Raw genomic sequence first — 21,853 nt, 5'->3', positions numbered from 1 at the left:
TTGGCTTCTTGGTAGCTTTCTTGGGCCAGTCTTGCTGAGCTAAGTGGCCCTCAGAGAAACCAAAACTGAGACTCTGCAGTCTTTAGAGGGGCAGCACCTGGTTTACAGAGGGACTGAAGGTACATGTGTCAGACAGAAGGGTCTTATGGAAAGTGCTGATGAGCTTCCATTAACACAGAGTCAGCTGCAGCTGCTGCCTGCTCTGTCTCTCCAGTACTGGGAGGAGTAACTGCCCAGTGTCACCATACCTCTTTTCGGGAATGCAGCAGGCACACAGCAGGCACATAGCAGGCCACATTCATCCCATTCGGTGATGTGCAGTGCCATTGCCTCTCAGTATCAATGCTTGGCTTCACTGTAATGTACACCTGGAGTCTGTGGAAAAACCTGCATCTTGAGCAGTCTCACTAAACAAACAGGGACAGGACCTGCTTTCAGCCTTTCAATTTATGTTTAATGCTATCAGGTGCTATAACACAAAGCTGAGGGGGAGGAAAAAAGAAAGCTGAATAAAAAAATAAAAAAGACTAAAAGCAGTGAACCATATCCTATTTTGGTATATGCTCAACGTTTCTCAGCCAGGTTATTTGATCCCCAGCAGTGCGGAGCACAATCAAATACATTCATCAGTCATATCAAGCCACTGCTTTAAATCCATTTTGTGAAAGCAGACTGAATAAAAACAGAATTAAAGGCTGCTTCCCCTTCTAAGAGTCTTAAGGGAAGCAAGGGTGTGGCATCTTAGTCATTTCAGTATCTACAAACCCACACATGGGGACCATTTCACTATACCATAAATCAAAACAGGAAAGCACCTACCTTAATCCCTGGGATCATAAATAAGCTGCTAGCATTGCCATATGGCAATACTGCAGACTAGCTCTTTACCTGCTTCAGCTGCAAATGCTATGACACTGTTCTTCATTTTCCTTCTAATTATGTTAGCACATAGGCAGTCCAAATGGGGGAAGAAGTCAAGTAGAAAATCTCCTCTGTTTTTATAGCTGACACATTCATGTTCTACAAATACGAGATTTCTAGTCCCTCTTGGGAACTCTTGAAGGCACTCTGACAGTATGGATTATTCCTAAGCAGTCCTAATGCTCTTGGGCAGCAGTCTTCTGCACTTCTGCATGAAGTCTACTTACAGAAATGCTGCCCAGGGAACTCATTCTCTAATAACGCTTCTTGAAAGACACAGTTATCTGACTCTGCCGGCTCTGAAAGAGAGACGCTGCAATGACCTACTGAAAACTGCTAGATAAAAGTAGCAGTGATATAAATAAAACTACTTTTGTAATTCTGGTCCTTTATTTCCTGTTTCCTCTTTAAATCAGTAACTAATATTATGCTTTGAAGATGTGACCTGTTAGATTTTAATTACACGTAAGGGTAATGAATACATGGAAACTAATGGTGCAAGTCCCCATAATGTCAAGTGGTACTTGTATTCCCAGATTATTCAAGCACTTTCACCCATACATGGCAGAAGAGCAGCTGTACAGGAATGGGCTTTTTCTTTTTTTAAAATTTATTTTAAACTGTATGTTTGCGCAAGTTACATTTATTTACAGAAGATTTATAGCCTCCAGTTGTAATTGCTGAAGGATGCATGTGCCTATGTCATGAAAATACATGGCTAAGAATAGGAGAAAGAACCTACTCCTGACACTGTCAGTGGGAAGAACACAGATCAGACAATAGAGAAGCCCTGTGGGTCTCAACTTGTAGACAAACCTTCTGGAATCAAGGCTTATGCTGCCCACATTTGCTTAACATGTCACATTCACTGACCAACTGCCAAGTGGCTATGGAGCATTAGTGCCACTGAAGAGCAAAACATCTCCATTAGTTACCCCAGCTTCTGGAAATGGGCTATGTTAGAGATCAGCAAAGAAAGGAAATATTATCAGCTAAAGGTTTCAACCATTACAATTCTAGTGAAGGTCTGCAAAATGTACACAATCTAAATTCCTTTCCTCTGAAACAAAAGAAATCAGCTCTACGAAACTCTTTCTCTCCCAAGTTTGAAGAAAAAGATCTAGGATCCAAATTCAGTGGAATATAGCATACATTTTCTACAATCAAAATGGACTATTCAAGAAAATTAGCAGGTACAGATTATTTCATTTTAGAAATTAATGAACTGTCATTAAAAAAAAAGGTAAAACATAGAAGCTATAGGAATTGCCAAATGTTTGGAACTAAAAGGTGTGAATTGACAGAAAGGTCTCCCAGATCTTCTACAAACCTGTTAAAACATTGTATAGAAATTTTATACAGACCCATAAATATACCCATGAAATATTTTTCTATCAAACAATACTTCAAGTATCCAGAAAGCATGTAAATAAGCCTCACAGCTTCTGAAAGTCATCAGGGTCTTGTGAGGGTAACAAAGTTCCCTGATCTAATTTTTTATTCTATATTTTGCAGGAATATGGGAAGCTGGACAGAGATGATAAAAAAACAAATCATATTAGGTTGCAGTCTTTGAAAATGAAAACCCTTATGCGTAGAGCATCATTACAGCAACATTGTATTTATGAAGCAAACAACATGCCATTATAAAACCATAAATCTACTCAGTTCACTGCCTTAATGCCAATAGTAGGTACGTGCAACAGCCTAAACTGTTAGCTCACAACTCTTCAGCCAGGCAGAGATAATCTGGTAGAATTTATAATACCTAAATAAAGATAAACAGGTATTTGAAAGTCAGCAAAACAACTGGAAGTAACTTTAAAGTCATGAATTTGCTATTAGAGAGGAATAAAAGATGGAAAACAGCAAGTACATTTCTTTTGAGCTACAGTGAGTAAAAGTCCAGGGCTGAATGCTGGTGCTTTCAGACAGGACCTACAGCACCTCATCCTGAGAGAAACCTGGCTACATAAAAGTGGTTGGCTGAATTCCTGCAGTGCATGAGGCTGCCAGGGCACTTTTCATCATCCTAGACTACAACACAGCTACTGCTGAATTTAAAGTACCTAAAATGATAATCAAGATTTACATAAAAGTATTCCTCTCGCTATAACGTTAAAACATCAACAGGTTTCTCAGGCTGAGAACTGTTAATCTGCTTTGTATAAGCTGTCATGAAGTATTACAATAGTACCTGACATCAGCCGGCAAATTTCCTGCTGCTTCAATTAAACACAGCCTTATTTGACAGGGGCGCTGTTTCACAGATTGCACATTGGGCACATTAAGAGGTTTCCACATTTTTTAAAAGAAAACCTATTATTTAAAAGAGAACTTACGGTGCTGCAAGAACTGATGTCTGTCAAGCTTGTACTGCTTTTTATCCGCTACTGTAAGCTCCCAGTGATAACATTTTTCAACTCATGGGTTTCCTTGACAGCTTGCACTTGCCCCTGGCCACAGAACAGTTTTACTATGTGACACCAGCACATGGCTGCATTTCTCCAGTCTGATCCTCCTAGTTAGCACTTTTGCTTACACTATAAAAAGAACTGTCTCCACAGTCCAAACTGGTCAGTGATCTAATAGGTTATTTATAAATATGGCATCTTCACTGTCTCCTGCAGGGTACTTATAATGAAAGGCTCTTGACTTGCTATCATTGCACTGCAGATATTGCGCTCCTGCTCTCTGCTGGAGTTGGATGTTCTCAGACACAGCAGATGCATGGGTGTTGTGGTGTTTGTCCCATTTGTCACTCTTTCACCTGGTGCCCTGGGTTCAAGCACTGCAAATCTGCAGCAGGGATGTTACTTAGCTGCTCGTGATCCACTTCCCCACCTCCATCTCCCATTCTGTTTCCACAGTAGGCTGCTGTAAAGTCTTCCTGATAACAACTACAAGTCATTTATATATTACTGAGAAACAGGCTTGCAAAAGGTAGTTTACTTGCACCTGTACTACAGACAGGATCAGGCTTTAGTTCTGTGCACCACTGACCAGTGGGAACAAACTCCCCAGATCACGAGGGAAAAAGCTACAGCATTTGCTCATGAGATGTGTTACATGAGAAGGGTATTACCGACCCTCCCAATGGCCCTTTTCAGAAGTGTACTTCAGCGCTGAACCTAGATGCTATTCAGGTAGCCTCCAATTACTTTTCAACGTGAGCAAAGCAACTAGTCAGAACAAGAATTAAATATTCTTTAAAGATGTATTGTGCTACAAAATTGCAGTACTGTTGCAATGATATCACACTTCAAGAGGTACACAAAGAAAATTAATCAATGGCACAGTGCAGAGGGCTGAACATGAATGTAAGGGGACTGATTAGACACAGTACATTTCTGCACCAATAACCTGAACAATTCTGTAACATTGCTGCAGAGGTTTGGTTTTGGTTAATAAATCCACAAATGGCCATTCAGGATTGCTGGCACCTGCAGCTGACATATTAGTCAAGGTTACTCTTGATGTAAATTCAACTCCTGAGCAGAGTTGGTTGGAACTAGATGATCTTAAGGTCCTTTCCAACCCTAACTATTCTATGATTCTATGATTATACAGCTCTGTTGAGCAGTGGTTTTCTGCAGCTATCTTTAATTAAACATTGAAGTTGTACTCATGTCAAGCTCATGATGAACAAAACATTTAGTATCTACAGTTGATGTAAGCAAAGTGTATACATGCACATGCCCCTCTACTCTTGTGAGACCTCACCTGGAGTATTGTGTGCAGTTCTGGTGTCTTCAACATAAAAAGGACATGGAACTGTTGGAACAAGTCCAGAGAGGGGCCATGAGGACGATCAGGGGGCTGAAGCACCTCCCAGATGAAGACAGGCTGAGAAAGTTGGGGCTGTTCAGCCTGGAGAAGAGAAGGCTGCATGGAGACCTCATAGCAGCCTTCCAGTGTCTGAAGGGGGCCTATAGGGATGCTGGGGAGGGACTCTTCATTAGGGACTGTAGGGACAGGACAAGGGGTAATGGGTTCAAACTTAAACAGGCGAAGTTTAGATTGGATATAAGGAAGAAGTTCTTTCCTGTTAGGGTGGTGAGGCACTGGAAAGGGTTGCCCAGGGAGGTTGTGAATGCTCCATCCCTGGCAGTATTCAAGGCCAGGTTGGACGAAGCCTTGGGTGAGATGGTTTAGTATGAGGTGTCCCTGCCCATGGCAGGGGGGTTGGAATTAGATGATCTTAAGGTCCTTTCCAACCCTAACTATTGTATGATTCTATGATTTATCCTAAATTGGTTGTTTTGTTTACATTTTACCTTCCAATATGGATTTAAATTTTGTGGATTTTTTTTCAGAAGTAGAAATCTCGAGAATATTTGGAAATTCAAATAGGAGGGTGATTTTCTGTATATGTAGCTCTGTGTGGAAAGCAACTTCCTTTTGCAAGCAATAGAGGTGCCATGCTTGACCTCGTGCTCACCAGCAGGGAAGGGCTCGTTGGAAATGTGACGCTCCAGGGCAGCCTTGGTTGCAGTGATCACAAGATGCTCGAATTTGAGATCCTCAGGACAGTGAGAAGAGCGTGCAGCAAGCTCACTGCCCTGGACTTCAAAGGAGCAGACTCTGGCCTCTTCAGGAACCTGCTTAGTAAGGTTCCATGGGATACAGCCCTAGAGGGCAGGGGGGCCCCAAGACTGTTGGCTGATATTCAAGGATCACCTACTACAAGCTCAGGAGTGTTGCATCCCAACTAGAAGGAAGTGCAGCAGGAGGGCCAGGAGACCTCCTTGGATGGATAAGGAGCTGCTGAGGAAAATTCAGATGAAAAAAGAGGCTTATGAAAAGTGGAAGCAAGGACAGGCAGCCTGAGAAGAGTACAGGGATGTTGTCTGGGAAGGGAGGGACCAGGTCAGGAAAGCAAAGGCCCAGTAAGAATTAAACTTGGCTAGGGATGTTAAAGGTAACAGGAAGGGATTCTTTAGGTACATTACAAATAAAAGACAGACTAGGGACAATGTGGGCCCTCTCCGGAAGCTATCGGAAGAACTAACTACCTTGGATTTGGAGAAGGCTGAGGTTCTTAATGACTTCTTTACTTCAGTCTTCACTGGCAAAGGCCCTGACCACACCACCGAAGCCTTGGAAGGCAGACACAGGGACTGTGAGAATGAAAATATTGGGCCCACTGTAGGAGAGGATCTGGTTCAAGACCATCTTAAGAACCTGAACGTACACAAGTCCATGGGAACTGATGAAATCCATCCGCAGGTCCTGAAGGAGCTGGTGAATGAAGTTGCTAAGCCACTCTCCATCATATTTGAGAAATCATGGCAGTTAGGTGAAGTTCCCAACGACTGGAAAAGGGGAAATATAACCCCCATTTTCAAGAAGGGGAAAATGGATGACCTGGGGAACTAGAGACCAGTCAGTCTCACCTCTGTGCTTGGCAAAATCTTGGAGCAGATTCTCCTGCATGGCATGCTAAGGCACATGAAAAACAACAAGGTGCTTGGTGACAGCCAGCATGGCTTCACTAAGGGGAAATCCTGCCTGACCAATTTGGTGGCCTTCTATGATGGGGCTACAGAACTGATGGACAGGGGTACAGCGGTTCATGTCATTTACCTGGACTTCTGTAAAGTGTTTGACACTGTCCCACACCACATCCCTGTCTCTAAATTGGGGAGACATCAATTTAATGGATGGACAACTCGGTGGATAAAGAACTGGCTGGATGGCCGCACACAAAGAGTTGTGGTTATTGGCTCAATGTCCAGCTGGAGACCAGTAACGAGTGGTGTCCCTCAGGCATCGGTGTTGGGACCGGTCTTGTTCAACATCTTTGTTGCTGACATGGACAGTGGGATTGAGTGTGCCCTCAGCAAGTTTGCCGATGACACCAAGCTGTGTGGTTCAGTTGATACGCTGGAGGGAAGGAATGCCATCCAGAGGGACCTCGACACGCTTGTGAGGTGGGCTGATGCCAACCTCATGAAGTTTAACCCTGCCAAGTGCAAGGTCCTACACCTGGGTTGGAGCAATCCCAGGCACAGCTACAGGTTGGGCAGAGAAGAGACTCAGTGCAGCTCTGCAGAGAAGGACTTGGGGGTGTTGGTAGATGAGAAATTGAACATGAGCCGGCTTCAGTGTGCGCTTGCAGCCCAGAAAGCCAACCGTATCCTGGGCTGCATCAAAAGGAGCGTGACCAGCAGGTCAAAGGAGGTGATCCTGCCCCTCTACTCTGCTCTCATGAGACCTCACCTGGAGTATTGTGTGCAGTTCTGGTGTCTTCAACATAAAAAGGACATGGAACTGTTGGAACAAGTCCAGAGAAGGGCCACAAGGATGATCGGGGGACTGGAGCACCTCCCGTATGAAGACAGGCTGAGAAAGTTGGGGCTGTTCAGCCTGGAGAAGAGAAGGCTGCATGGAGACCTCATAGCAGCCTTCCAGTGTCTGAAGGGGGCCTATAGGGATGCTGGAGAGGGGCTCTTCATTAGGGACTGTAGTGATAGGACAAGGGGTAATGGGTTAAAACTTAAACAGGGGAAGTTTAGATTGGATATAAGGAAGAAGTTCTTTCCTGTTAGGGTGGTGAGGCACTGGAAAGGGTTGCCCAGGGAAGTTGTGAATGCTCCACCCCTGGCGGTGTTCAAGGCTAGGTTGGACGAAGACTTGGGTGAGATGGTTTAGTGTGAGGTGTCCCTGCCCATGGCAGGGGAGTTGGAACTAGATGATCTTAAGGTCCTTTCCAGCCCTAACTATTCAATGATTCTGTTCTATGACATAAGATTTCCAGGAGCACACTGTGGTTCCACATAGCAGATAAGCTTATTCAGCATATGCTGGACACTTCATTTACTCTTTTCAGATTTACACTTCTGCTAAAATTCTAGTAAACAGGGATTTTTCCATTAGTATAGCCTACGATCTATTCTATGATCCTATGTTTCTAATTGACAGGTGAAGGAGGCATATAAAATATTATAAAATCCTTCCAAATATTTTAGAAAAATAATTTTCCAAATTTTTAAAAGCCTGAAAGAATAGGTCAGTGGACTGTTGTTTCAGAATGATTGTTGTGCTGTCTATTCTGCTATGGACTAGCACTTTCCTTGGAGAAGAGATCTTGGATGAAGGAATATAACTGGGTGAAACTAATACTGGAAAACTCGTTTTTAACAGGCCAGAACTTTATTTTCTTCACTAATAGCTCCTTAATAGCAAGGATCAGCTACTTGAAATTTCATAACAGTAAAGGCCAGATTAAATATAACACCTTTTTTAATACTAAATTTATTCCTGTTCATACCATCCTTTTGCAGAATAAATTAAAAACCCTCACAGATCTTACCAAAGTAATACTGTGAATTTATGAGTCAGTCTTGCTCTGTCATGGATATTTCATCCTTTAACTCTTAGAAGAAACACTATACCTACTAACTACTATCCGTTCAATTCTATTCAGATCATTGTATAAGAGCAAAAGGGGCTTTCAGCTGCTATTTCCCCTTGAATATTTGATTATTCCAGGTTCTTTCTTGCACAGAAAAACTCCACATCATAGTAACAAGAAACAGAGTAGACAAGCACTTCGACACCAATTTCTCAGCAGTGAGTATGTGCAAGAGGTGGTGACTAGAAAGAACTGTATTTCTAGTTCATTGCACAGGTAATACAGGTATTCCTCAAGTAAAGAAAGAGTTGTGTTTAAAGCTTTAAATGATTTTAGTCTCATTGGTCTTACCTTTCTTTTGATGTCAATGAATTGAGAAAACATTAAGGACCAGTAGAATGACAATTCAACTATGTAGTAATAATGAAGGTCAGGCATCAGTGGCTGAAAGATGGAGATGAGAAAAGGTTAATAGAATCTAACTCACATTACAGGCAGCTAAGGTCAATGTGGGCATGTTTAATCACAGGGGGATTACTGAATTATACATAAGCATCCTATGTAAGAAAAATTATGATGGTTGCCTCTTTCAAACTTTGATGCTCTGGAAAAATAAAGCTCCCCAGCCTACCCTCCTTTCATATTTTAATCTTGACAGTATTATAATACTCTAATACCAAAAATTACGACGTTGTCTGTTAGGAACTTAGAACAAACTAAATTCTGAGTACTCCTAAGTCTGTTTTGAAAGATCACTTGAAACATCTTGCTGTACATCAGTAATGTGGGTTTAAAGCTCAGCAAAAGAAATAATGCTAGAGCAGATTAAAGTAATGCTATGAGCATATAATCGCATCTGCTTATGATGAAAATGTCAAGCTTTAAACAGCGCTCTAATACAAAATCCTGCTTTTAAATAATGTAAACTTTTTTGTGTGAACATGTTAAGATTTGGAAAGATGAAAATAAAATAAAATTATCCAGGCATCCTGTTTGATACACAACACGGTTACATGGATGTTTAAAAGTAAAACAAAAACAAGACACAGGAACTTGTGCACAAACAAAACCAACCTGAGGTAACTTTGAAGAAGGTAACTGGTGGCACATGTAAACTGTTTAGCCCCCAGCCTAAGAGAGACAGTCCTAGGACCTTCTCTAATTTCTGTGTGATTGTGCCTCCCTGCTAGTCATGCCTTCCATCACAGTGTGAGAGGGGCACTGGCACAAGAGAAGCTCCTGAGGGCATCTTCTTAAGGGATTAAATGAACCATCTCCAAAACATGGTACAACCATGCACCCAATCAGGGCACGAGCTATTTCTACTGGCAAGAAGCAGTTCAGTTTCCTCTCTTGTTCCCATTCTCCTTTGCAGACCAGTTCTTTTCAGCTGAAAAACAGCCTTTAGGTTCCTACTGAATGCTTTATGTGGGTTATTTAATCAGAGGCATATGCTTACACTTTATAAAAAATGTGTACACTTAAAATCAATCTTTTAAAGCCATTTCTTGAGCCAATATAATAATTTTTCTGATTTAGTGAGGCTGACAATAAGGTTTTAACTACATGTAGTTAAAAAAGGGAAGAGAGCTAGCAATGAACAACTATTATAGCAAGAGAACTCACTGCGGAACATTTCTAGTAAAACAGTGAAGATTGTCAGCTTCTTTATTAACAGTATCATTAGTATTTCTAAACCCATACATAACTATAATGTAGGGGGATTCTAAAGATATAATGGTTTCCCTCCATGAAAAGGTCAAGGGTGAAAGTATTAAGTTTCACCCTGTATGCAGTATAACAGCTACAAGAACTATACTGGTTTTTCCCAACCCACTGAACCTGAGGCTTTACTAAAACTTCCAGTATTCTCAGAACTTTTTTTAAAAAATGACCATTCTACCACTGTTACAGATTTCTGCTTTCATGGTTAGATTTCTCAGACCTGTTTTCAGATCCCATGTTTTATTTCAAAACAGGTGTGACAGCTAGATTCGCCTTTGCTGTCTTGAACTCAAGCAAGATGAAGAGTATCTAGCAATGTTCTGAAATTACAAGTAACACACTGACACTAACATATTGACACAAAGCCCCCTCATCATAAAAGCAGAGCTCTGCAGAGATGCCGTATTTGGTTTTAGATAGCACTGTAACTTTTACCTGATATGGATACCCGTTCCAGCACTGTCTCGTATTCCAGAGCCAGGGTGTCTGAGAAAGAGAAGTAAGAAAAAACGGGTCAGTGCACACCATTTTGGTCAATGTAAGTGTATACAGTTAACACAAGTGAAGGACAAAACTATAGAAACAGCTTAAAATCTGCATTTTTTGATAGAGGCTATGAAAACTGAATACAACAAGGAGATAGCTCAAAGTTTCACAGCACGAAATAGAGCAACTTCCCTGTTCACAGAGATTTTTAGTTGGTGGCCCATGACCTTACTTTTGCAGGAGTGCAGGCTGAACCTAATCAGCTTGTGCTCAGGTGGTCAGATCTCACATTTCCTTCCTAATAGCACAGGAAATTTTTGCCTTAGGCTGCTCAGACATTCTAAAGAATGTTCCTTGCATGTGCTGTTACATATAAGCATCCTACCGTATAGGATCCATCCTTCATCCCAGCCACATGAGTTTAAAATAGCAAATCATGCCTTTTGCTTTCCTGGCTGAAGACATGACCATCCAGAGATGATAGATCTTGCTATCACACAGAAAAGACTCTGATACCTTAGGGCAACATGGAAAGTTCCAGAGAGAAATTTACTTTAGTGCATCTACAGATTCTTGCACTGCAGAAAGCTGGGCAAACTAAAAGACTTGGGAACACGCAGCTCTGTTATGCTTCCTGTTTCTTTGCTGCTTGCATAAGATTTATTTGATTAAAAAAGAGCCTTTTAAATCTTTCTTTGTAAGCAGGCTGTTTCTTTCAGAGTTCTTTATTTTTTACCTCTTCCTCTGTGCAACTAAAAGGACTCAAGACAGAAATTACCATATGGACAAGCTCTTCTACCCAACATACCCAACCATTAAGTATTTCCATATTGGGTAATAGGAACATGATCAAACCACCAGCTACCAAGGAGCCACACTTCCCTTTTTGTGCATGAGCAGAAACAACTCCTTTCAGATATGCACGTCTTGCAATGCACAGCTGCATCTCGGGTTCTGACAGCATCTGTACTCTTTGAGAAGCATGTGTCTACAGTACAAGTACCCACCCACAGGGTATCTTGTTAGAAATATGAAAGAAAATTGTGGATTCCAGATCTTTGTGCAACTTTTTTACATAATATTAACTGCTCTACATCCAGTATAAAGAGGACAGAAAATCATTAGTATGCCTCCTGGATAAAGGCACACATACCCTTACAGCATTATACACTTCCATTAGACTACATTTTTTCAGGTAAATCCTCATCGCATGAGATACGGCCTTTTCTTGTTTTCACCATCAGGTGGAGCAGTTCAGCTCAGGCAAAACATAATGACAAACTTATGCAAAATACAATGGGTGAGCAAACCAAATAAAATAAACACTAGGCAAAACGTTAAGCCCCAGGCTGAGAATCAGGCTAGGTAGGGAGAATTTGTACCATATCAAAAGCCAGGATAAATCTAATCAAAACTATAGCCCAATTCCCAACTGATACTTTAATACTATTTGTGATGTGTCTTACAGAAGCTTGTTACAGCCTTTGTTGGTTAACAGTGATGCGATATGATCACTAAAGGCTCTTCCTATTTCTTTTTTTCAATTTTACTTCACATGGAAAATATGATAAAAAAGAACTTGCACACCCAATGCTCCTGAAATGTCAAGAAATAATTCTTAGAATAACCTGAGTAGCATACCAGCATTAAAGTGACAGACCTCCTACGCCTCTCACAGGGATGTTGTAACAATGGTTAAAGTCCATCCAAACTTCTCCTCCTCTCAATTAGGAATAATTATTTCATGCAGACAATTTTTTTTTCCAAGTATCTCCACAGTAGTTACCATGCTAAGTGAGTTCCCCTCATTTCATGCGACAAAAAGGGTCTTTGGAAAGAGCGACAGCTCCTCTGCAAGTGTTACTAATATACAGAAGCTAAAATATTTCTGTCTGACAGCTGCCTACATTAGATCTATCCAAATATTATAGGATAATTCATAGTTTTAGCCAGGTTTGAAAAGCTGTAACTGTCTTTCATATCAGATTCAAAAAGAGGTAAGAGATGCTTCCTACCCAATTATTTTGGTACCTAAATTACAGGTGCTAGCAAAAAATGCGTATTTTTCTCTTTCAAATATTATGACATCTTAAGGCTTCTTCAGAGAGATGCCTGCTGCAGGAGCTGCAGATACAGAGGTTTATGTGCAATTAAAATGCTGAATGCTAAATAAAATAGGCCTCACTGGAGGAACCCATAACCACAGAGCCTGGAAGGATACCACAAACTGATAAACAATACAATACATGCAATTAGGCCTTAAAGACAGAGAGAACATCTGCCTCTTCTGAGCCGCATAAGGCTTGGAAAGCCATGCTGCCTTCTCACACAAAATGCTTCTGGGTAGCTGTTTGGAAATTTAATGGATCCTATGTGGGCAGCAGTGGTTAAGACAGCAGGACATCTATACCACCTTCTTACACCTCTCTCCTCCCCAGTTTCCCTCTCCTTGACTTGCTTTAGCATCTCTTGAGTAGACTAACAGCTGTAGCAGAAGGGGACTTTGGTTATGTTTGCCCTGCAGGGTTTTAAGAAAGAGGCATAGCTTGGTTTAAATACAGCTTTCCCCTCTGACCTCTACAATGAACACAGTCCTAGACCGAAACTAAGTTCTCCGGGTAGACCACGGCTGTAGTTGGACCAAGAAGCATTGCTTAGTCCTCTGCGAACCTCGCAACTGTGGGAGGTTCTGTGCAGGTTTCAGCAGGAAGGAGAGAATTCTAAAAAAGCCCACAGTCTGCAGAGGGAAACTGAAACACACCGAAGAGAGGTGGATTAATCAGAAAGCACGTAATACTGACATTCTCAGGGCTCAGCTGAGCCTGTGTGTGCCCACAGGGCACACTGACGAACTTCCTTACATCAGGCATGCTCACTGTGAAGCAGAGCCCAGCTCTTCCTGACAAGTCCTATGATGGACAGAAAGGTCAGTGACTTGGCTTTGCAACAGATCCATTTCTGATGAACATAAAGTGTGCTGTTTCCACTGCCTGTTGAATACCCAAATTTCCACTCCTTGTTCTTGGTACATAATCTCTTGAGGAAGGGAGGAATCTGAGAGGACTGGAGAAGGGAGGAAATGCAAAAGTCCTGATAACAAAAGGCATCCTTAAGCTGGAAACAGAATACTAAAAACTTCAGTTCCAATTACGTCAGGCACAAAACACCAGCCCTACAATGCTAACACCCTCCCTTACAGAACATAAAGTACTTAAGATGGAAACTTAAGCTTTACCGCACTTTGGTGCAGTGCCTAATATGTGCAGTATCAATGACAGAGGAGGATGATAAACAGCTGTTGAATCTGCTGTCATTTACATTTATTAAGGAACAAATCTCTATTATTTTTGGTTCCTTACAGGAATATCTGTCAAAAGTTCCATCAAACCTCCCTCCAACTCTGTGATTAAAGGAAGTAATTTTAAAGAACTCCTTCGGAAATAAAACTTCTCTTGAGACAAGGGAATGACTGAGGATTTGGAAAAACAAAAAAGCAAATTATCTGAGATGTCTGCACACTTAGCCAGAAGCCTCGGGTTGTTTTGCATCCGCTGTCCCATTCATTTATCTTTAGAGAAAGCTTCTGATTGGGCTCTGGCTTTCAGAAGCCCCAAAGCAATGAAAATCTGCTTGTCTTACTCGAAATGCTGCTAATACCAAGCATGTGAAAGGTCAGTTTTGATACTAAATGGGGTGTGTGTGTGTGTGTGTGTAAAAAAAGTAGTACAATAAAAACCTCCCACTTCTGATCAGTTCCCTTACAGCCCATTTGGCTGAAAGGCGTTTTTATGTGTCCTTTATCCCTTTATCCGTGAGGAAATAGATGCACCTGGTGAAGTATTATTATTTAAAAATAAGAAATGTTTGGTTCATCATACCGCAATAAAAATAACAATGAATATTCCTCCTCATCCTTATCTACCCAGCAGAACCCACTAAGTATAGGAAACACACAAAGGCCACAGTATAGATTCTCAGAGACGAGCAAGAGCTGTACATGTCATGAGCAAGTACTTTCCCATACTGTCAGCAAGCCAACCATCAGATGTGTGTATCAGGCATATCATGGATTTAAAGTGAATTCCACACCCATTTCATAGAATCAGCTTATGTCTGTAAATATAAATATATTACATATAGGTAACATAAATTTGCAAAGTAACTGCTTTTGGGCAGCTGGAGTGAGTTCCACAGTCTGCGTCACTTCTCGTTGCTGTATCAATAACTGAATCATTTTTCCCTGCATCCAGCACAACTAGAAATCCCAATATGCAGGTTACAACCACAAGCACTGGTGTTACTTTGCCCTTAGAAGCGTGAACCTACAGATAAATAAGAGGTGCGAAAAAAAACCTAATAAATACAGTGTTGCTAGCACTAATTTTTTCTTTCTGTAGTCCATAAACTTGAAACAAGTAGCAAATTGAAGGACCACTTCCAAAAATACAACACTAAGCAAAACCCAGGTCTCCACAGAGGAGCTTCTGCCCTAGCAGTTTGGAGTATTAGAGAGAGCTGCTATGCATCTGATTTACTCCTGACCACACAGGCATGTTGTAACTCCCAAAGGGGTTCTTCCTAAATTCTCACATAAGTAACAAAAATCTTCTGACTTACCCAGCAGATAAAGAAATACAATCTGCCTGCTATTTTTATCAAAATACAGCATGCAGAAATCCAGGGACATCACGACAGAACCCCCACATTGCACAAAAGTATATTTATGCTTAAGTCCACATTTCAAACCAAAATGAGACAGCATCAGTCCAAAACCAGGTTTTAAGTTGTTTTTGAAAATAGGTTTTTGACCCTGTGAAACAAAACCAGCACAATACAGAAATCCTGAGCGTTCACTGTGTATGTGCCCGCTACTCTGCAATCTCAAAAGGCAGATATTATCTCGCTTGGTTAATACATTTGGATACAGCTTTACATAATTTGTCCCTCATAGCTACAGCAATAATAAGTGGAACTGAAATTACCACTATTAATTAAAGTCAAGATAATACATACTTTTAGCAAAGTTCCATCCACCTCATTTATTTTGGGTTGATATGGGCAAAGATATCTCTCCATACCTCAATCTAGAGCAGGTCCTTGCTCTTCACAGAAACAAGTGGTATAACTCAGGCCAGACTTCCTCTTGATTAGCATTTACTTGGCCCCCAAATGCTGTGTGCAATTTGATCTTATCCCTAAACCTAATGTTCACTGTCTGATACGTAAGTATAACATAAGACATATGCAGTCTTTTCCTCAACAGCAGCTGCCTTCTCCCACTGCAGGTAGAACACCACCTCCTGCTCATGCAGACCAACACCTTACCATATTCTGAGCTTTACAGCTTACCATCCCTCTAAGAGTGCAATTGTAACAGCAGGTGAGGAAGAGACTAGAACCTTTCTGTTGACTACAAAATATAGACATACTTAACGCTTTCCACAGGATTTGGAGAAGGCTGAGGTTCTTCATGACTTCTTTGCCTCGGTCTTCACTGGCAAAGGCTCTGACCAAACCACCCAAGCCTTGGAAGGCAGACACAGGGACTGTGAGAATGAAGACCTTGCACCCACTGTAGGAGAGGAACTGGTTCAAGACCATCTTAAAAATCTGAATGTGCACAAGTCTGTGGGTCCTGATGAAATCCATCCGCGGGTCCTGAAGGAGCTGGTGAATGAAGTTGCTAAGCCACTCTCCATCATATTTGAGAAATCATGGCAGTCAGGTGAAGTTCCTGACCACTGGAAAAAGGGAAATATAACCCCCATTTTCAAGAAGGGGAAAATGGATGACCTGGGGAATTACAGACCAGTCAGTCTCACCTCTGTGCTTGGCAAAATCTTGGAGCAGATTCTCCTGGAAGGCATGCTAAGGCACATGAAAAACAACAAGGTGCTTGGTGACAGACAGCATGGCTTCACTAAGGGGAAATCCTGCCTGACCTATTTGGTGGCCTTCTATGATGGGGCTACAGAACTGATGGACAGGGGTACAGCGGTTCATGTCATTTACCTGGACTTCTGTAAAGTGTTTGACACTGTCCCACACCACATCCTTGTCTCTAAATTGGGGAGACATCAATTTGATGGATGGACCACTCGGTGGATAAAGAACTGACTGGAAGGCCGCACACAAAGAGTTGTGGTCAATGGCTCAATGTCCAGCTGGAGACCAGTAACGAGTGGTGTCCCTCAGGGATCGGTGTTGGGACCGGTCTTGTTCAACATCTTTGTCGCTGACATGGACAGTGGGATTGAGGGTGCCCTCAGCAAGTTTACCGATGACACCAAGCTGTGTGGTTTGGTTGATACGCTGGAGGGAAGGAATGCCATCCAGAGGGACCTCAACATGCTTGTGAGGTGGGCTGATGCCAACCTCATGAAGTTTAACCCTGCCAAGTGCAAGGTCCTACACCTGGGTTGGAGCAATCCCAGGCACAGCTACAGGTTGGGCAGAGAAGAGATTCAGAGCAGCCCTGCAGAGAAGGACTTGGGGGTGTTGGTTGATGAGAAAATGAACATGAGCAGACAGTGTGCGCTTGCAGCCCAGAAAGCCAACCGTATCCTGGGCTGCATCAAAAGGAGCATGACCAACAGGTCGAAGGAGGTGATCCTGCCCCTCTACTCTGCTCTTGTGAGACCTCACCTGGAGTATTGTGTGCGGTTCTGGTGTGCTCAACATAAAAAGGACATGGAACTGTTGGAACAAGTCCAGAGAAGGGCCATGAGGATGATCAGGGGGCTGGAGCACCTCCCGGATGAAGACAGGCTGAGAAAGTTGGGGCTGTTCAGCCTGGAGAAGAGAAAGCTGTGTGGAGACCTCAGAGCAGCCTTCCAGTATCTGAAGGGGGCCTATAGGGATACTGGGGAGGGACTCTTCATTAGAGACTGTAGTGACAGGACAAGGGGTAATGGGTTAAAACTTAAACAGGGGAAGTTTAGATTGGATATAAGAAGGAAATTCTTTCCTGTTAGGGTGGTGAGGCACTGGAATAGGTTGCCCAGGGAGGTTGTGAATGCTCCATCCCTGGCAGTGTTCAAGGCCAGGTTGGACGAGGCCTTGGGTGATACGATTTAGCGTAAGGTGCCCCTGCCCATGGCAGGGGGGTTGGAACTAGATGATCTTAAGGTCCTTTCCAACCCTAACTCTTCTATGATTCTATGATTCTTTTCCACCTCAACTGAAAATTAAAGGCTTTTAGTAACCACACCAGCAGAAGGACAATTATTAATAATTAACATGTGTTTTGGGGTGTTGTGTTTTTGGTTTGGTTTTGTTTTGTTTGGGGTTTTTTATTTATTTATTTTCTATGTGCTTAAATTAAATATTATCGCAATGTTCACTTTTTTCCCCCCAATTATGGCAAGGCATTAAAGCAATTTTTTCTTGACAATATATTAATCAGCATTCCTCTTGCACATCACTTGGCTGAACAAGCATTTGCTTAGAGGGGAATTACATAAATTGCTTGCTTGCTTCTTCTTTCTGCAACACCTGCACTCTCTTGGCATGGTATACTGAATGGCTGCTGACATTACAGAGAGAGTCAGATTACCAGGCACCACAAAAAGGATCCTTCGGTAGTTTCCCATCCCAGAAGCTTTTATTCTAGTGTAAAAATAACTCCACCCATTAATGGCAAAATCAAGAGATTTTTCAATAAATTAATCTCTTAAACGCAAACCCCACAGTGGCTCTGAGTTTCATTCCCCATCTTCTTACTTGGCTCAGCGGGGATCAGTGGAAGTATAGCCTACTGCAGTCCTTCTCTGTTAAGGTGAGTATATATCTATGAAAACATTTGTTTCTGCATATAACGTACAACCTAAAAAAAATTTGGTTTTCTTCCTGACCACAGAAAAACTCCTTGATGTTAATTGTTTTGCAAGTCACAGAAAGTGATCTTTCCTTTTTTCAAAAGTAGCAATATTTTGCAGCATTTTTCTCTCCAGCAGAAAGAAAATGAAACTCTTCCTCATTTTCCTTTATTTTTAGAAGAAGAATTATAAACAAACAGCAACAAAATTCTTAGTTGGCTTTTCAAAGTTTCTAACGTCTTCCACTGAGTTTGACAAGCCTCCAAGGACTTGAGATTTATGATGTCTTGGAAACTTTTCCTGATTACCTAGAAATGTAGGTTTTTTTCCTTGTTATCTTCCAAAAAATTACCCAGGATAAGAAAGGATCTGAACCATGTTAACAGCATCACTTGGTAGTGTTGTATTTGTTTTGCTATTACTTAAGTATTTCTCATACTAAAGTCTCACTGATGTAAAAAATACATCAGTTTCCAGTCTCTACTGGCCACGTGTGACAGGCATTTTGGGCACAACCCTAGCAGCAAAACGATGCCAACAACACAGCGTTCAGTTACCTACACATCAAAATTAAGAATATTTCCCTCTACCCACAGAAGTCTGACAAAACATCATGTTGATTTGCTAATGAAGAGAACACAGCAAAATGACAAAATCCATGGCTACTATTTTGCATCAACTTCTGCTTGTTCTTCCTTTCAGTGACTGGCAATTTGCTTTGTGATTGCTTCTCACACCACGAACAGCATTTTAATAAATTCTTCACAAACCCAAGCAGTCATTCCTATTTCTTGGCAAAGCTGGCAACAGAAGTGAAGACAATGTGACACATTGCTGCTGAGCCTCCTGAGGTTCTCATCTCATACATTGTGACTAAGCAAGCTGTTACAAGTTTCTGCAGATCTGCTTTTTTCTCTAGAGCTTAGTGCTTTTTGTCTGTACAAACGAGGTGTTGGGGGGAAAACGCTTTTGCAATGAAGAACGCTCAGCCCTTCCTCTCAGCAATCTGCACTGCTGATTTCCAAACATAATTAAAAATGATACCTCTACTAATCGGAAACTAGAAAATATACGGAAGGATGCATAAAAGGCCAAGATTAACAACAATCACTGGGAGATGCACTTGACATTTCAAATGCAAATATATGTGTGAGCACAAAAACAGTCTTAGAAAAAATGTGAATTCAAGTTTCATTTATTTACATAAAATCATCTCCAGAAAGGCAGAGTAAGCTCCATGCACCACACATATTTAAAGCGAAAAGTGGACGCATGATGTACAGAGATCTCATGTTTATGTCTTGCGCTGATAAATGTGTCATTTCAACTTTCAAATTATGTGGAAAATGAAGATGGAATCTGGAAGGATCCTAATACTGAGGCATCACATGCAGTGAACAGAAGTGAAGAACACGTCATCTGGAGACGCTGGCAGTTTTAATGCCTCCTCCCCCTGCTCTGACCAGCCAATCACCAGTCCCTTTACCAAGCCCAGCCATCAAAACATTTCCTCTCATGCATGCACCCTTTTCCTCTAACACTTGGTCTCTTGGTTACTTTGTAGTAACCAAAACTTTTTCAAAACTTCTGCCTGCATGTCTTAACGGTAACATTTTCAAGGACTGTTTTGTCAGGAGCAAGTTGGGCAGCCAGTGGTGCTATGATGGTTTAGAGCAGCTGAAGGTCCACATAAATATTCTAGAAGCCAGACTAGAGATCACTGTTTCCCAGGGACACTACTCAGTGTATCACATAGTTGCTCTATCTGCAGTGTAAGAAAAGGTCATAAAAAGTAGCAGACACATTCAGCCAAACTGCTAACACTTCCGTGAAGCAAAGCAGCTGTCAACCTGTTAGCCTTACAGCTGCCTTATTTTTTTTGACCATAGAGCCAGACCACATTTATTAGCCTAGAATTTGCAGGTATTTATGAATTTGTTTTATTTAAAAAGAAAACATGCAACCGTAGGTCTGGAATTAGTTTGTAGAGAAAGTGCTGAGGTTTACATTTGCAAACCATACCTTGGTAGGAGGGTGACTCCAATAAAAATCACATGTTTAAGAGACCATCAATAGGAGAAATGAAAAAGCCCAGGGAGGTGTAATGAGGTAACACTGAAAGGGAATACAGTATGGAAAAAAAAATAAAATAAATCTCACCAGTAATATATTTAACTGCCAAGTTTATTTTCCCTACTACTTTAAGGGTAACATGAAGCAGCTTTATGCCTCAAAGCCCTTACAGTGTAAAAATACGTATTGTTACTCTGCTCCAAGTCACTGCCTCAATAGTAGGTTCGACTAAATAATGGCAACTCGAACTACCAGTCAGGTTATTAATAACCTGCTCTTATACCCAAACACATATTCTGCTTCAGGTTTAATTAGCTGTGGAAAATAGAACAGCTTCATTCATCTGAATAGCAAAATATGAAAAGCTCCTGGCAATATAGTAGTGCTGTGCTAAATACTTAGCTACAGGTATGAATGAACTACCTTAATTTCCTGACGAATTGGAATGATTTTTACCATAAAACTGCACAAATATAAAGCTTTGGGAAGTATTTCGCCTAGATTTGCCATTTTTATATATAGGTCATTGAAAAATTTCTATCTTTCAGAAAACTGGGTTGCCAAGATGATGAATACTGTGCTTAAGTGAAAACTGGCAACCAGTCCACAGTGGGATGCAAGGTCTGGAGGCCCTTCTTTTACTGTCCTGAACAGCAGTGTAATCTACAAGTAGTTAGAGATGCTGGTATGGCTCAGTACCAGCGTAACTCTCCAAATTGCTGATTACAGAGCATTTACTTATTACTCTGATGTTATTAAATACCCCCAGCTGGATTCCAAACAGACAAACTGAAGTTCAACTCTAGACATATTTTTTAAATTAGTGCATTGCTTTTCCTCCCCTTACTTATGTAAAATTTGTCCCCATTGTCTACATTTGAAAGTCCCATTGCATCAGTGTCCTACAGATGAATTAGGGTATTTCAATATTCTCCTTTTGCTTGTTTCTTTGAAAAACTTTGTTTCCTTTTACCCACAGATAAATTCTGCCAGCCAGTTTAGCTTACACAGTAAATTATTTCCTATGCTAACAGGCCTTTTCTTACAAATCCTCGTTGTCCAAAATGCATTCATTTTTCTTGTTGATGTACACTGAAGGGTTGGAGTAATTTAAAATTAAGTTTCTCCACTGACTTTGATCTTTCTCACAGCATGACTCATGATTTATATCTCAGGCATCCAAAGCACTCTATTAATCTCTCCTAAATGCCCTCAACAATTTTTATGCCCTTTTGAAGAGATATCTGAAAGAAATTCCTTTTCCTTTCGATGAAATCTAATTGTGGTCTTACTGGAAACCTTTCCTACTCATGATGCTCATTTAAAAGTGTAATGTGACATTTCCCCTTTTCCACAACAGGAGACTCTGACAGGAGAGTTCTTTCCTGCTCGCAACAATGAACTAGATGTTTTATTTAGCACCTAATGGTCAGCCCAACTTTCACAGAAAGGAATGAGTATGATTCCATTTTAA

The 21,853-nt window shown here is 41.3% G+C and overlaps 1 protein-coding gene across 5 annotated transcripts in view; it reads right to left on the bottom strand.

The window, feature by feature from the left end:
* CERS6 (ceramide synthase 6) overlaps positions 1-21,853 on the bottom strand; it is a 120,391-nt gene that overhangs the window by 26,076 nt on the left and 72,462 nt on the right. For all 5 annotated transcript variants that reach the window (XM_057423794.1, XM_057423795.1, XM_057423798.1 and 2 more), the window contains 2 exons: positions 10,439-10,489; positions 8,630-8,722 (listed from right to left, as the gene is read on the bottom strand). In XM_057423794.1, coding sequence (XP_057279777.1) covers positions 8,630-8,722; positions 10,439-10,489 — 144 coding nt within the window. The remainder of the gene's footprint in view (positions 1-8,629; positions 8,723-10,438; positions 10,490-21,853) is intronic.

The sequence above is a fragment of the Pezoporus wallicus genome, unplaced genomic scaffold, assembly GCF_028554395.1.
Source record: "Pezoporus wallicus isolate ANWC-B61680 ecotype Strahan unplaced genomic scaffold, APGP_CSIRO_Pwel_v1 contig_1181, whole genome shotgun sequence".
NCBI classification, from domain to species: Eukaryota; Metazoa; Chordata; class Aves; order Psittaciformes; family Psittacidae; genus Pezoporus; species Pezoporus wallicus.
This window is presented reverse-complemented; position numbering and strand designations above follow the sequence as displayed.